This window comes from Prionailurus bengalensis, chromosome A1, assembly GCF_016509475.1.
Source record: "Prionailurus bengalensis isolate Pbe53 chromosome A1, Fcat_Pben_1.1_paternal_pri, whole genome shotgun sequence".
Lineage (NCBI taxonomy): Eukaryota > Metazoa > Chordata > Mammalia > Carnivora > Felidae > Prionailurus > Prionailurus bengalensis.
The window spans coordinates 136,821,126-136,837,133 of NC_057343.1; the positions used below are offsets into that span (position 1 = coordinate 136,821,126).

At 37.4% G+C, this 16,008-nt stretch overlaps 1 protein-coding gene across 2 annotated transcripts in view; it reads left to right on the forward strand.

The window, feature by feature from the left end:
* The window catches only part of LOC122486878 (general transcription factor IIH subunit 2), a 36,310-nt gene extending 20,678 nt beyond the window's left edge, over positions 1–15,632 (forward strand). For both annotated transcript variants that reach the window (XM_043586596.1, XM_043586680.1), the window contains exons 9-16: positions 632–722; positions 877–964; positions 1,971–2,078; positions 4,918–4,981; positions 6,755–6,858; positions 7,817–7,919; positions 11,084–11,123; positions 15,034–15,632. In XM_043586596.1, coding sequence (XP_043442531.1) covers positions 632–722; positions 877–964; positions 1,971–2,078; positions 4,918–4,981; positions 6,755–6,858; positions 7,817–7,919; positions 11,084–11,123; positions 15,034–15,153 — 718 coding nt within the window. In that variant the 3' untranslated portion in view covers positions 15,154–15,632. The remainder of the gene's footprint in view (positions 1–631; positions 723–876; positions 965–1,970; positions 2,079–4,917; positions 4,982–6,754; positions 6,859–7,816; positions 7,920–11,083; positions 11,124–15,033) is intronic.
* Positions 15,633–16,008: the final 376 nt, after the last annotated feature.

Here is a 16,008-nt window from a genome sequence, read left to right on the forward strand (position 1 = left end):
ATGTTGGGGTGCCTTGGTGGCTCAGTTGGTTAAGCATCTGACTCTTGATTTTGGCTCAGATTATAAGATCAAGCCCCATGCTGGGTTCTGCACTGGGTTCTGTGCTGGGTGTGGAGCCTGCTTAAGAGTCTTCGTCCCTCTCTCTCATGCTCTGTCTCCCTCAGCTCCTCCTCTGCTTGCTGTGCACTCTCTCAATAAATAAATAGACAGATAAATTGATCAATAAGTCAGTCAGTAAGTGTAAAAAAGAAGTATGTTACTATTGTCAAGATACACCTTAAAGTCGATCTGCATGGTATTTTCATACTTTCCAATGTACACTTTAGACTTTGTATGAAATGAATCTACTAGTTTGTAAGCTTCATGATGTCAGGAATGTTGTTCAGTCTTGCTTATTACTCTTTCCCCAGAACCTAAAAACAGTATTCAGTCAGTATTTATGGAATGAATGAATGAATCAATTTTTTGTGTAGCTAACTTTAGAAAAATTTACATTGACGTAGAGTATACTCGCAATTCATTCCTTTGCGGTGTTAAAACAATAGTCTAAATAAATAAACCACATATACCATTTTTTCTAGGTAAATTAATTAATCTACTCCTAATTGGAATATGTTTGATCTTTCTGTAGACACATGCCTGGACATACAAGTAGAGAAGTGCTAATCATCTTTAGCAGCCTCACAACGTGTGATCCATCTAATATCTATGATCTAATCAAGGTAGAATCAGTACATTTCTTTATAATAAAAGCCAGAGGAGAATTCTGTAGTGAATTTATTACTAGTTTTCAGAAACTTGTTTTTCAAGCACATTAATTCTTGCATGTTTTTTTTCTTCCCCCCCAAATGCTCCATTTACGTGGATTTTATGAAGACCCTAAAGGCAACTAAAATTAGAGTGTCTGTTATCGGATTGTCTGCAGAGGTTCGGGTTTGCACTGTACTTGCTCGTGAAACTGGTGGTATATATCTAGAATCTTCAGTATTTATTCATAATTACTATGTAAGAAATAACAATTGATTAATTAAATTAGGATGTTTTCAGGGCGCCTGGGTGGCTCAGTCAGTTGGATGTCCAATTCTTGATCTCAGCTCAGATCATGATCTCACAGTTCGTGAGGTAGAGCCCTGTGTGGGGCTCTGCACTGGTAGCGTGGAGATTGCTTGGGATTCTCTCTCTCTCTCTGTCTCTCTGTCTCTCTCTCTTTCTCTGTCTCTCTCTCTCTCTGGCCTTCCCCTGCTCTTTCTCTCTCTCTCGAATTAAATAAATAAACATGGGAAAAAATTATAAATTAGGATATTTTCATGCTACTAAATTTGAATCACTTCATGTCCTGAAGTCTGTAATATGTATAATCATCTTAAATGTATTATTGATTCTGTAAAATATCATCTCAAAATGCAAGAACTTTTTAGTAGTTATGGCAGTATTTAGAGGAAGTGTTATGACTCTTGAAATGCTAGAAATTTCACTAATGTGTAATACTTTGTAAAGATCTTAGGGGCGCCTGGGTGGCTTAGTTGGTTAAGTGTCCGACTCTTGATCTTGGCTCAGGTCTTGGTCTCACTGTTTATGGGATCGAGCCCTGCATCAGGCTTTGCCTGCTTGGGATTCTTTCTCCCTTCTTTGCCCCTTCCTTGCTCAACCCTTCCTTGCTCAACCTCTCTCTCTCTCTCTCTCTCTCTCTCTCTCTCTCTCAAAATGAATAAATAAAACATTTAAAATAATAATAATAAAGATCTTATAACTTGGCTCTAATTAAATTGTAATTATAGTTATTCCTAGAGAAGTCAATTTAGAGATGTCAGTTAAACGAGGTTTTTGAAAAATGATGATTTAACTTAAATACTTAATTTTGAAAATGTACATTTTCAGATGGTGTAACTTACAGAATTACGTAGAAATTACAATTGATACTCATATCTGGAAAGCTGAATTTTTTTTTCTTTTACTTTTCGTCTTCCTAGGCACATACCATGTTATCTTAGATGAAAGCCATTACAAAGAATTGCTGACACATCATGTCAGTCCTCCACCAGCTAGCTCAGGTTCTGAATGCTCACTTATTCGTATGGGTAAGTGTTTATTTTATGTTGTTGTAAAATGGATATTTAAAAATGACTGGGGTCAAATTAGACTTGCTGTTTTCATTTGTACAAGTTTATTTTAATGCTTAAGAATTTATTTCTTTTAACTTAAATGTTTTATAATTAGAGAAAATTATCCTGTTGAAGTAATCTTGGAAAGTACAAAGAAGTTAAAAGAAAACTAAAACCGGGGTGCCTGGGTGGCTCAGTCGGTTAAGTGTCCAACTTCGGGTCAGGTCATGATCTCACAGTTCATGGGTTTGGGCCCTGTGTGGGGCTCTGTGCTGACAGCTCAGAGCCTGGAGCCTGCTTCAGATTCTGTGTCTCCCTCTCTCTCTCCCTCTCCCCCATTCACTCTCTGTCTTTCTCTCTCTCTCTCTCTCTCTCTCTGTGCCTCAAAAATAAATAATAAAACATTAAAAAAAATAATAAAACCATCTGTTGTCCTGTCACAACAGCCATTACTGATTTTGTTTTATTTTTAAAGCTAGAAAGGTACAAAGACACTGCATTTATAGAAAAATTCTTATTGTGTTAAGAAATTTAAAAAAGATAAGCTACAAAATTCTTTGTACTGTTTGATCAAAGCTATGTAATACAAACTGCAAACACAGAAGGTTGCAGGGAGGTACATCACATTGTTTAAAAGGGATTTTGGGGGGTTGCACCTGGCTGCCTTAGTTGGTAGAACCTGTGAGTCTTGATCTCAGGGTTATAAGTTTGAGCCCCACTGTAAGTGTAGAGATTACTTAAAATCTTTTAAAATAAATAAAGTAAAATATTTTTTTTAAAAGGGATTTTTTTTTCAAGAAAAGAAGAATGATGGGTTTTGCATCGTCTGAAACAATTTTTCGTTTTCTTATATTTTCCAAAACTTTTATAATGAACACTTATCATGTTTACAATGGAAAAAGGCATAAACTTTTTAAGTATGAGAAAGGATTTCTTTATACATTTTTTTTAAAGTTTATTTATTTATTTTGAGAGAGAGAACGAGATGGGGAGGAGCAGAAGAGAGAGGGAGAGACAGAATCCCAAGCAGACTCTGCACTATCAGCATGGAGCCCGACGTGGGGCTTGAACTCATGAACTGGTGAGATCATGACCTGAGCTGAAATAAAGAATTGGATGCCTGACTGAGCCACCCATCCTCTGTCTCCCTGCCCCTCCCACGCATATGTGCTCGCTCGCTCTCTCTCAAACATTAAAAAATAAAGTTAAAAATAAAAATGTTTATTATTTATTTTGAAAGAGAGAGCATAAGCAAGCGCTTGCAAATGCTGCTGGGGAAGGGTCAGAGAGAGAGAAACACAAGCAGGCTCAGTGTTGTAGCGCAGAGCCCATGGGGCTCAATCCCAGGAACCATGAGATCATGAACTGAGAAATCAAGAGTCAGAGGCTTAAGTGACTGAGTCACCTAGGTGCCCTTTGATTTTTTTATTTTGTTGTGTTTTAAAAAAAAATTTTTTTAATGTTTATTTATTCTTGAGAAAGACAGCGTGAGTGGGGGAGGAGCAGAGAGAGAGAGACACACACACAGAATCCAAAGCAGGCTCCAGGCTCTGAGCGCTCAGTGCAGAGCCTGATGCAGGGCTCGAACTCACTGACTGTGAGATCATGACCTGAGCTGAAATCAGCTGCTCAACTGACTGAAGCACCCAAGCACCTCTTGTTTTCTTTGCTAATATACATTTTTTAACTGTTAGTGAGATGGAATGCTTTTCTGTCTTTTTTTAGTCCATTTCTAGTACTGGTCAACCTCTCCTGTTTCCTTATCTGTAAAATGATGTGTCTATCTTGTGTGTTGCAACAATTAACGTAATACACTTAAAGCATACAGAATAATACTTGACATAAACAGTTAATATATTTTAAATGTTATGGTTGGCTAATTTTTTTTTATTTACTGATGACGTTTCTTTAGCCCATTTTAAAGTTATTTAAACTTATAATAATGTATTCTTCAAATTGATTTGTTAGAGCCATTTAGGAGTATCAACCCATTTTTGTCACATGCCGCAAATATTTTTTCATTTGGCCATTTACCTTTACCTTTCCTTGTTTTGATCTGTAGATAGACTTAAATTTATTATGTAATGAAATATGTTTTTTTATGGTTTCTGCTTCTCTTGGACTTGTTTTCAGAATTTAAAAATATGTATGGAGGGGGACCTGGGTGCCTCATGTTAGCTGCCAACTCTTGATTTTAGCTCAGGTCATGATCTCATAGTTCCGTGACATTTAGCCCCACATCGGGTTCTGCACTGACAGCATGGAGTCTGCTTGGGATTTTCTCTCTCCCTCTATCTCTACTCCTCTCCTGCTTGTGCTCGCTTGCTTTTTCTTTCTCTCTCAAAGTAAAGAAATAATCATTAAAAAAAGAAAAAAGAACTTCCTTAAAAAAAATATGTATGGAAAGCAAATTACATGGGTTTGGGCATACCAAAATTTTAAACATAGAAGTATATTCTTATATAAAATGAAAGTGGACAGCTATGTAATAGACTTCTCAATGGTGTCAGAAGTATTTAAAAATTACAAACATTTTCTTTTTAAAAAGCAGCACGTGTTGTTACTGAATTAGAAAATTACAAACTTTAGAATCTACGGCCATATGTATGGACTGATCTTTCCCCCATATTCTCAACTTTTAATTTTTTTATAACCTGGTATTACTGTACATACTATAATAAGCCATTCTAAAAGTCAGGAGAGAGAACTTTTGTACAACTTTGTGGGCTTTCTGGTAGGAACATTTTTAGCTTCCTAGTCCTAGAATTTTGCTATGTGCTTGGAAAAAGAAAGTAATACATTTTCTTCTATGAAGGATTTCCTCAGCATACCATTGCTTCTCTGTCTGATCAAGATGCAAAACCCTCTTTCAGCATGGCGTAAGTAAAAACTTAGAAACTGTCAGTGATGATGTTTTTACGTTTTAAATTCCTTCTATAAGTTAAAAAAAAAAACGCTAAAGTTATATGGGCTTGCAGTGTATTGGCTTTTGTAAAAGGTTACCTTCTATATAGCTATAACAAGGAGTGAGGACTATCTCCTTTACTCCTGTGGAGTAATCTTCAGGATATATTATTAGGTAAAACAGCAAAGTAGAGAAAAGTGTATAGTATACTGCCAGTCCTCTAAGATGAAGGCGGAGATTTGACTAGATATACAGTATGTTTATATTAATGATAAAATGACTAATTGAAATAAAAAGTAAACACTAAAAAAATGTTTACCTGGGCAGTGTGTAGAGAAAGGCAAAGGGATGGCCCCTAGACTTTTCTGAACATATCTGGTTTTAACTGTAGAACTTTATATTTTACATAATTATAAAGCAAAGTTAAAATAATTCTTAAAAATCACAAGTAAGACTTGTGTCTCCAGCTATAAAGGTACCATAGGGACTGAATTTACTTTTCTCCCTCCTGCCAGACAAAACATATAACACAAAGATTTTCAGACATGGACAACAGACAGTGCAGGTAAATGATCCCTGAAAGAAGGGAAACAAATGAGGTGAGCCCTGTGAGTGCAGTTTACTGCCTAGAAGAAATATCTAGGCTGCATTGTAGGAGGGGAAACCCACACAGAGCCTGGAGGTCTTGATCAGTTGAAGAAACAAAGTTCAGAGTTTGGGGAGGCTGAAATGGCTATAATTTTCTAGGCACAGTACTAGAAAGTAAAGGGCTGGACAGAGAACTCTTGGGATTGCAGGGACTTCCCTGGAGTCATCAGCTGAGTTATGGTTATCCCACTCCTATGACTGCTACTAGAGGCCCAGGAAAGAACCACTGAAGAGGAACAGGCAGCATAGTCACTGGAGCTCACACGGGGCAGGGAATATTTCATGTTCTCACAGTCATTGTGGAGAAACCTTTTAACAATGGGCATTGAACAGTGTTCACAGCAATGGAACCAAATTAATTCCAGACTAACAGCTATTATGGACAGCCTAATGAACTAAAAAGCAAGTTTTGAACAGATCAAACTATTTCCAAGTATATTCTAGAATATTCTATACTTCATTTCCAAGTACATTCTAGAAAAAGCCCCAGTATATTTAAGGGAATACCAGAAAAATCCAGCACCTAAAACAAAATAAAATTCATAATGCCTGGCAGCCAATCAAAAATGACCAGGCCTGCAAACAAGTATGAAAATATCACCTATAACAAGGAGAAAATCACTGAACAGAAACATATCCAGAAACAACACAGTTGATGGAATTAGTGGTTAAGGTGTTAAAACAGCTATTACAAAAAAGACCCAAATCAAAATTCTAGACACAAATGTCTGAGATGAGAAATACCCTGGATGGGATTAACAGCAGATGAGTCCCTGAAGAAGAAAACATGAGTGAATTCAAATACCTTACTGCAAATTGGGGTGCCTGGCTGACTTAGTAGAGCATATGACTCTTTATGTCGGAGTTGTGAGTTTGAGCCCCATATTGGGTGTAGAGATTACTTTTTAAAAAACCCAGAAAACAAAGACATTAATGCACACTATTCAAAACAAATGCAGAGAGAAAAAAAGGTAAAGAATGAACCTTGTGTAAGTAAACTATGAAACAACTTCAAGATTTTACAGGGTAGGATACTTTCTTTTGCTGTAACCATTCACATTGTCATATATCATTTTAAAAGTAATGTTTCCTCCCACAGGCACTTGGATAGCAACACTGAGCCAGGACTCACATTAGGAGGGTATTTCTGCCCACAGTGTCGAGCAAAGTACTGTGAACTTCCAGTTGAATGTAAAATCTGTGGTAAGAAACAAACTATCCTTTATCCAGTAAATTAATCTTTAAAAGCTTACATATATTGCTATTAAAGTAAATGTTAGTATTAAGCTCTGCCTATGTTTCTGGATTTAATCTGTGAGAAGAGTATATTTTTTAATTGAATGCTCAGTACTTCATTTCTAAGAATAACCATGGCATTCTAGAACAGTTTTCTTATTCTCTTTCTGAAATGAGTATGTTCTTTAAAGGCATTGCAGTAGATCTGGTAGACGTTTTTGCAGCTCTTACTTTCTTTTTTAAAGAAAAAAAATTTTTTTTAATGTTTATTTATTTTTGACAGAGAGAGAGAGAGAGAGAGACAGCATGAGTGGGGAAGGGGCAGAGAGAGAGGGAGATACAGAATCTGAAGCAGGCTCCAGGCTGTCAGCACAGAGCCCAATGTGGGGCTCAAACTCACGGACTGCGAGATCATGACCTGAGCTGAAGTCCGATGCTCAACCGACTGAGCCACCCAGGCACCCCACAGCTCTTACTTTCATTGTTTCATTTATAAGTTGGCTAATGGCCAAGAGAGGTCACACAATTAGTGACAGAAGTAAGACTCCATCCTGGAATCTCCTTTTTAAGAGACATGTAAATAAAGAAATGAATATCAGCAGTCCTAAAAAAAAATACCTTGAAAATATTTAGCCTATCATTTCACGTTTTAGCCGTTGTCTGTTTTTTTTTTTTTTAACATTTATATATTTTTGAGAGAGAGACAGAGCGTGAATGGGGGAGGAGCAGAGAGAGAGGGAGACACAGGCTTCTAGCTGTGAGATGTCAGCACAGAGCCTGACATGGGGCCCAAACTCACGGACCGGGAGATCATGACCCGAACTGAAGTTGGATGCTTAACCGACTAAGCCACCCAGGTGCCCCTCAGCCATTGTCTTAATGAGGTTTTGGGCTATTAAATATGACTCTGTGTTTTATTTGTTAGGTCTTACTTTGGTGTCTGCTCCCCATTTGGCACGGTCTTATCATCATTTATTTCCTTTGGATGCTTTTCAAGAGATTCCTCTAGAAGAACATAATGGAGAAAGGTATATGAGTTTTGATTAATTTATATCTATTATACGTGGTAATGTTTGCATGCATTGTTACTACATAGAAAAAGATAGTCATATTAATTTGGGCAAGATTACTTCTGCTACAGAGAATAAGATGGTAGAATGCCTTCGTTATGACTGAATTGACTCATTATTAGAGAGATCTGGATTTCCAGAAATTAATTTTCCTAAACCCATCTGTGTATAGTAAGTGTAGTCGTATGCTGATATATCAGCTCTCCAAAACAACAAAAAAGCCCTGATTTGTAGCCTTAGCCAGTTTCTGCGGTGTAAAACCAAAGGATTTATCCAGAAGGTCTAATACTGTGCTCTAATGTTCTTTAGCTATTTCTTTCCTAAAGGATATTTTCTACTTTTGAAGGACAGAACTTGGTGGATTGAAACGGATTGCCAAGTGCCTAACATAGTTAGGAAATATAGACCCACACTAAAGTTTATTGCTGTGAAATTTTAGAATATGCAGCAAAATACTAACTGTAAGCATTTCTGGAGAGGGAAAGTTAGGTTACATAATCTGGAATTAAAATTATTTTGCTTTTCAGCAATACTGGATGCTGCCAGGGAGCAATTTCCATCAAAATTTGGAGTGACAATTGTTACCAACCTAAATTACATACCTGGCAAACCTGTCAAGTAAATGTAGGTAGAATAAAGACATTTTCAGACTTGTAAGGCCGCAAAACAAGACTTTCTGGGGAAGCTGTGGAAGAGATAGTTCAAAGGAACTGAGAAAGAGAATAACCAGAAGAGAATAGGAATATTTATCTAAAGAAAGCCCTAGGATGATGCTAAGGGGAGATTACAGAATGACACTTGTGTATCAGATATGGAGAATAAATAATCCAATTTGGAGAAGGTCTGAATGCTCCAGCCAGGAGAGATGTCACCTGGAGGATGAATTCCTGATGGAGGCAAACATAGAGAAGGCTTTGAGACTTCTCAGGGAAAGGTTGGGGCTGAGTTGGTGATAATTACATAGAAAACTAAGGTTGTGGACCACAATATAGTTATTAACTCCAGGAAAAAAAATATTTTTTTAAGTTTATTTAGTTATTTTGAGAGAGAGGGAGAGAATCTGCTCTCAGAGTCCCATGCAGGGTTCTGTCTCACAAACCGTGAGGTCACGACCTGAGCTGAAATCAAGAGGAGTCAGATGCTTAACCAACTGAGCCACCCTGATGCCTCCAGCAAGAAAATATTTTTTTAATGTGCTTTATTATTATTTTCTAAATGTTTATTTCTGAGAGACAGAGCACGAGCAAGGGCGGAAGGGAGCAGAGAGAGAGGGAGACACAGACTCCAAAGCAGGCTCCAGGCTCTGAGCTGTGAGCACAGAGCCCAACGTGGGGCTCAAACCCATGAACCACCAGATCATGACCTGAGCCAAAGTCAGAGGCTTAACCAACTGAGCCATCGAAGTGCCCCAAGAAATATTTTGAAGAAGAGTTTTATTACATGACTCAGCTGAATATGTTTATGTAGTCATAATAAAACCAAACATTTAATATTGTTCTATTCAAAATTATTTCCTTACGTAGAAAGTATTGAGAATTAGTTGTGTGTATACATGCTGTTGGTTCAAGAAGGTTGAAAGAGAATTAAATTCTCATCTTCCATAGTAGGAGGTCTATAGCCAATGCCAGAAAAAAATGAGATCTCACTGTAAGCGTAGGTAACTATCAAACAGTTAAAAGTTTTGCAAGTGGGGAACTGGAAATGAGGTGGGGGTAGATGGGGAGAGGGCCTCTATTTTTTTGTAGTAAGGTTTTTTTTTTCTTTTTTTTTTAAGTTCATTTATTTATTTTGAGAGAGAGAGAGAGTCGGGGAGGGGTAGAGAGAGAGAGGCATAGAGAGAGAGAATACCAAGCAGGTTCTGCACTGTCAGCATAGAGCCCAACACTGGGCTTAAAATTCGGGAACCACAAGATCATAACCTGAGCCAAAGTCAGTTGCTTAACTGACTGAGTCACCCGGGTGCCCCGAACTTTTTCTTTTCTTTTTTTTTTTTTTTTTTAAAGTCTATTTATTTATTTTGAGAGAGAGAGAGAGAGAGAGGGAGAGTCAGAGGGAGAGAGGTAAAGAGAAGCCCAAGCAGGCTCCATGCTATGAGCATGGCACCCAGCATAGGGCTGGAACTCACAAACCCTGAGGTCATGAGTCTAAATCAAGAGTCAGATGCCAGAGCCACCCAGGTGCCCCCCGTTTTGGGATCTTGTAACTCTTTAAACCATTCCTTGAAAATTAAGCACTTAGGCATCCACACATAAATTAATTTCTCTTCTGTCCACCTAGAATTGTACCAGCTGTCTGCTATCTTCAGGAGAGTTGCAAAATAGTCACTCAGATTATTTTCTGTAGGGCTTAATTCCCTGGCAGAATCCCAGTAGGAAAGGTGTGTTCATATTTAACCTTGATGAAAATAAAATTAAAAATTTCTTACGACTTTAATTTATTTTTTATTTTTTAGCCAAAACAATTTTTTGTTGAAGTATAATTGACATAGATCCTGTTATTTTCAGGTGTACATCATAGTGATTCAATTTTCTTTTCCAGTTTATATATAATTATGTATATAATTGTATAAAATACAATGAAGTACATATATATTTTTTCAAGCTACCTAACATAGAGTGTATATGGTGTGCTCTTGGCTTCGGTTCTAGATTCCTGTGGTTCATCACTTCCATGCCACAGCCAGTGCTTCCTCCCAACAAGTGCCCTCCTCAGTACCCATCACCCATTCCCCATCCCCCACTCCCTTCCACCCTCCATTTTTTCTCTTTAAAAGTCTCTTATGGTTTACCTCCCTCTCTGTAACTATATAGATATATATTTTTTTCTTTCCCTTCTCCCATGGTCTTCTGTTAATTTTCTCAACTTCCTCCTATGGGTGAAAACATGATACCTGTCTTTATCTGAAAAATTAAAAATTTTTTAAGGTAGCATTTTGCTTTGTGAGATGACCTTGGGGCTATAGAATTTTCTTCAATTATTGGTATTCTTGATTCTGTCTTTCTCATAAAAGTCATATGTAAAGATAATTACTTATTAATCACAGGATTCTTGTTACTGAGATTTTGCCGAACTGTATTAACAAGTGAGTTCCTAACAAATAATTCTTAAACTTTCTTTTTCAGATTTTGTTATGGATGTCAGGGGGAATTAAAAGACCAGCACGTAAGTTCATGTGCTTTCTAAATGCTAAGTATTGTCTAAGAAATACTGAGGAAATAGCATTAGAAGTTTACAGTATATTATTAAAAACCAGGCTCTTATCAGGTTATCCCTCAGAAGGGATAACAGTAGGTAGAGGGTAAATGGAAGTAAATTAGTTTAAATAGGGGCACCTAGGTGGCTCAGTTGGTTGAGCATCTGATTTCAGCTCAGATCATGATTTCACCAGTTCGTGAGTGTGAGCTCCGCATCAGACTCGCTGCTGTCAGCACAGAGCCCTCTTCAGATCCTCTGTCCCCCTCTCTTTCTGACCCCGACCCCCCCAATCATGCTCTCTTTCTCTCTCTCCCAAAAATAAATAAAATTTTTAAAAATTAGGTTTTTTTTTATAATTCTCCATTCTAATTTTCCTGTAATAATATTTTAGTACTTTAAACTGTCTTCAGTTTGCAAGCTAAAATGCATTTAGATGGAAAGTATTAAAAGTTTTTTCTCCATACCTTACTTTAGTGTACTTTGAAGTTACCATTTAAGGTGGTTTCAGACCAGAGGTTGTTCCCCGATTGTGCCAATTAGAAAATATTTTCAAAAATTTTGAAGGGTGCAATTTGAATGTATACACTGATGTAAAGATGCAGATAAGATCAGTGTGTAGTTTTATTTTTATTGGTAATGTGTCCATATTTAAAACTGTACTTTATACACTATATAAAATATTAGTTGGCAGGATTGCTTGCTTGTTTTACTCTCATATTTGATAAAACAATTTTATTAATTTTTGCGTGCCTCTGACATTGGTAGCTTCATCCTCATTATAACCACCATTGAATCTTTTGACTTTTTTTTGGACGGGGAGTGGGTTTGATTCTTACAGTTTTTTTGCTACAAGCTATGATGCAGGGAACATCTGGTACATATTTCTTTCTGCATATACACAGTGGTTTCTCTGGGGACTCAGAACAGAAATTGTTAGGTCAAAGGGTATTCATATTCAGCATTCATATTTGACATTTTAATATATGCTACCAGACTGTCCTTCTGAAGGTCTGAACTTAGACTATGCTGTTAAATGTGCTTTTTTTTTTTTAATTTTTTTTAAAATTTATATCTAAGTTAACATATAGTGCAACACTAATTTCAGGAGTAGATTCCTTAATGCCCCTTACACATTTAGCCCATCCCCCCTCCCACAACCCCTCCAGCAACCCTCAGTTTGTTTTCCATATTTATGAGTCTCTTCTGTTTTGTCCCCCTCCCTGTTTTTGTTATTTTTGTTTCCCTTCCCTTATGTTCATCTGTGCTGTATCATAACATCCTCATATGAGTGTAGTCATAATGATATTTGTCTTCCCCTAACTAATTTCACTTAGCCTGTTACCCTCTAGTTCCATCCACGTAGTTACAAATGGCAAGATTTCCTTCTTTTTGTTTGCTGAGTAATAATATATATATATATATATATATATACACATACATACATACACACATACCACATCTTCTTTATCTTCTTTATCCATTCATCTGTCGATGGACATTTGGGCTCTTTCCATACTTTGGCTATTATTGATAGTGCTGCTATAAACATTGGGGTGCATGTGTCCCTTCAAAACAGCACATCTGTATCCCTTGGATAAATGCCTAGTAGTGCAATTGCTGGGTGGTAGGGTAGTTCTATTTTTAGTTTTTTGAGGAACCTCCATACTGTTTTCCAGAGTGGCTGCACCAGCTTGCATTCCCACCAACAATACAGAAGAGATCCTCTTTCTCCACATCCTTGACAACATCTGTTGTTGCCTGAGTTGTTAATGTTAGCCATTCTGACATGTGTGAGGTGGTTTCTCATTGTGGTTTTGATTTGTATTTCCTTGATGATGAGTGACGTGGAGGGAGCATTTTTTCATGTGTCAGTTGGCCATCTGGATGTCTTCTTCGGACAAGTGTCTGTTCATGTCTTTTGCCCATTTCTTCACCAGATTATTTGTTTTTTGGGTGTTGAGTTTGATAAGTTCTTTATAGATTTTGGATACTAAGCCTTTATCTGCTATGTTGTTTGCATATATCTTCTCCCATTCTGTTGGTTGCTTTTAGTTTTGCTGATTGTTTCCTTCACTGTGCAGAAGCTTTTTATTTTCATGAGGTCCCGATAGTTCATTTTTCCTTTGATTTCCCTTGCCTCCAGAGACGTGTTGAGTAAGAAGTTGCTGTGGCCAAGATCAAAGAGGTTTTGCCTGCTTTCTTCTCAAGGATTTTGATGGCTCCCTGTTTTCCATTTAGCTCTTTCATCCATTTTGAGTTTATTTTTGTCTGTGGTGTAAGAAAGTGGTCCAGGTTCATTTTTCTGCATGTCGCTGTCCAGTTTTCCCAGCATCACTTGCTGAAGAGACTGTTTTTATTCACTGGATATTCTTTCCTGCTTTGTCAAAGATTAGTTGGCCATACGTTTGTGGGGCCATTTCCAGGTTCTCTCTTCTGTTCCATTGATCTTAGCATCTATTTTTTTTTAATTTTTTTTTTCAACGTTTATTTATTTTTGGGGGGACAAAGAGAAACAGAGCATGAACGGGGGAGGGGCAGAGAGAGAGGGAGACACAGAATCGGAAACAGGCTCCAGGCTCTGAGCCATCAGCCCAGAGCCTGACGCGGGGCTCGAACTCACGGACCACGAGATCGTGACCTGGCTGAAGTCGGACGCTTAACCGACTGTGCCACCCAGGCGCCCCTCTTAGCATCTATTTTTGTGCCATCATTTGACTGTTTTTAAGAACACATCTTTACTTGTATACTTTTTGAGATTTAGTAATTTTTTTTATCTGTGTATGGTGCTGCCTTGGTAATTTTACTCCATGGCACAAGTATCCCTATATGTAATACTGATAGAATTATAGATTTTTAAATTTTATCTTATTGGTGTCTTTTCCCATATTAAGTAGTTCAATAGTTAAGTAAAAGGGGAATATGATTTGTGCAGTTGTGAGGTCATTCCCTAGCAATAACTAAATCTGTGTTACAATTTTGTGCTTTTCTTTTTCTTTTTCTTTAAGTTTTTTTTTTTAAGTTTATTTATTTTGAGGGAGAGAGGGAGAGAGAGAATCCCAAGCAGGCTTTGCACTGACAGCTGTCTCATATCAATTAAGTTATCTTGAGGGAGAAAGAGAGACAGGGAGAGAGACAATCCCAAACAGTCTCTGCCATGACAGCCCAGAGCCCTGGGTGTTTAATCCGTGAGATCATGACCTGAGCTGAAATCAAGAGTCGGACACTTAACTGACTGAGCCACCCAGGTGCTCCCATGCTTTTCTTTTTATTCGTATCAGAGAAATGACCACTCTAAGCATTTGAAACCAGCCCTGCTTTCAAGTTCATGTGTCTTCCCCAGACATTTACATAAAATGAAGCAATTGACAGTGTCTTACAATACAACAGACTGTAATGAGTCAAAACAAAGTAATTTTCTGATTTCTTTTTTTTTTTAATTTTTTTTTTTTAACATTTATTTATTTTTGAGACAGAGAGAGACAGAGCATGAACAGGGGAGGGGCAGAGAGAGAGGGAGACACAGAATCGGAAGCAGGCCCCAGGCTCTGAGCTGTCAGCACAGAGCCCGACGCGGGGCTCGAACTCACGGACCGCGAGATCATGACCTGAGCCGAAGTCGGACACTCAACCGACTGAGCCACCCAGGCGCCCCTAATTTTCTGATTTCTAAGGAATAGGGTTTTTTTGGGAAAATAATCACCTGAGATTTGAGAATAAATAGTACAGTGGAAATAATAGGTAGGTGGGCGGGGCAAATTGATAAGGATAATTGCAAATTGATAATGGAAGAGCAAAGCAGTGTGAATGTCTTCTAGCTATGCTGCACTTAACTCTGGGAAACTATTTTTTAAATTCTCTTTTCTTCTTTTCACTGCAGGTCTATGTTTGTGCTGTGTGCCAAAATGTTTTCTGTGTGGACTGTGATGTTTTTGTTCACGATTCTCTCCACTGCTGTCCTGGCTGTATTCATAAGATTCCAACTTCTTCAGGGATTTGATTCCAGCATATAGTGCACATTGTATGTGTTAAAAGGACATCTGCAACTGTAAATGAAATGATCCTTTAAAAGAAGTTCCAGTTAAAATATGAAGACCAGTTTGAAAGGAAAATATGATTTAAGAAGCTTTTTGCTGAGAAAATAAGGGATTGGAGCACCTGGCTAGTTCCGTTGGAAGAGAATGAGACTCTTGATCTCAAGGTTCTGAGTCCGAGCCCCATGTTGGATTACTAAAAGATAAAATAAACTTAAAAAAAAAAAAAGTAAAAAAGAAAATGTAGGATTTTATTACATTTTAAAATTTATGTCTTGTCATAGAAATGCCCAGATTTCAATAGTACTTTACTCAGTTTTGTTTTCTATTATTTTGAGTTAACAATGTTTGCAGTCATTATACATTATTGTATTTAAGTTATTTACAATTATTAAATTGATATGACAGTTTTACTGCCTTATAATTAAAGTAAATGAAGAATCTATAGTTTATTTTTATTCAATTTTAGTGTAAAAAGAAAAATATAAGTGTGAATTCACTGAGATTCGTCTCACATGAAGCAGTAGTTAGGGGCGCCTAGGTGGCTCAGTTGATTTAAGTGTCCAGCGTTGACTCAGGTCATGATCTCGTGGTTCATGGGTTCGGGCCTTGCATCGGGCTCTGTGCTGACAGCTTGGAGCCTGGAGCCTGCTTCGGATTCTGTGTCTCCTCTCTCTGCCCCTCCCCCTCTTATATTCTGTCTCTCAGAAATCAATAAATGTTAAAAAAAATTAAAAAAGAAAATTAAGCAGTAGTTAGGAAATTATTACTGCTACACCCACCTGAGGGGTTTCTTTAGGCTTAACTAAACAATTAGAATA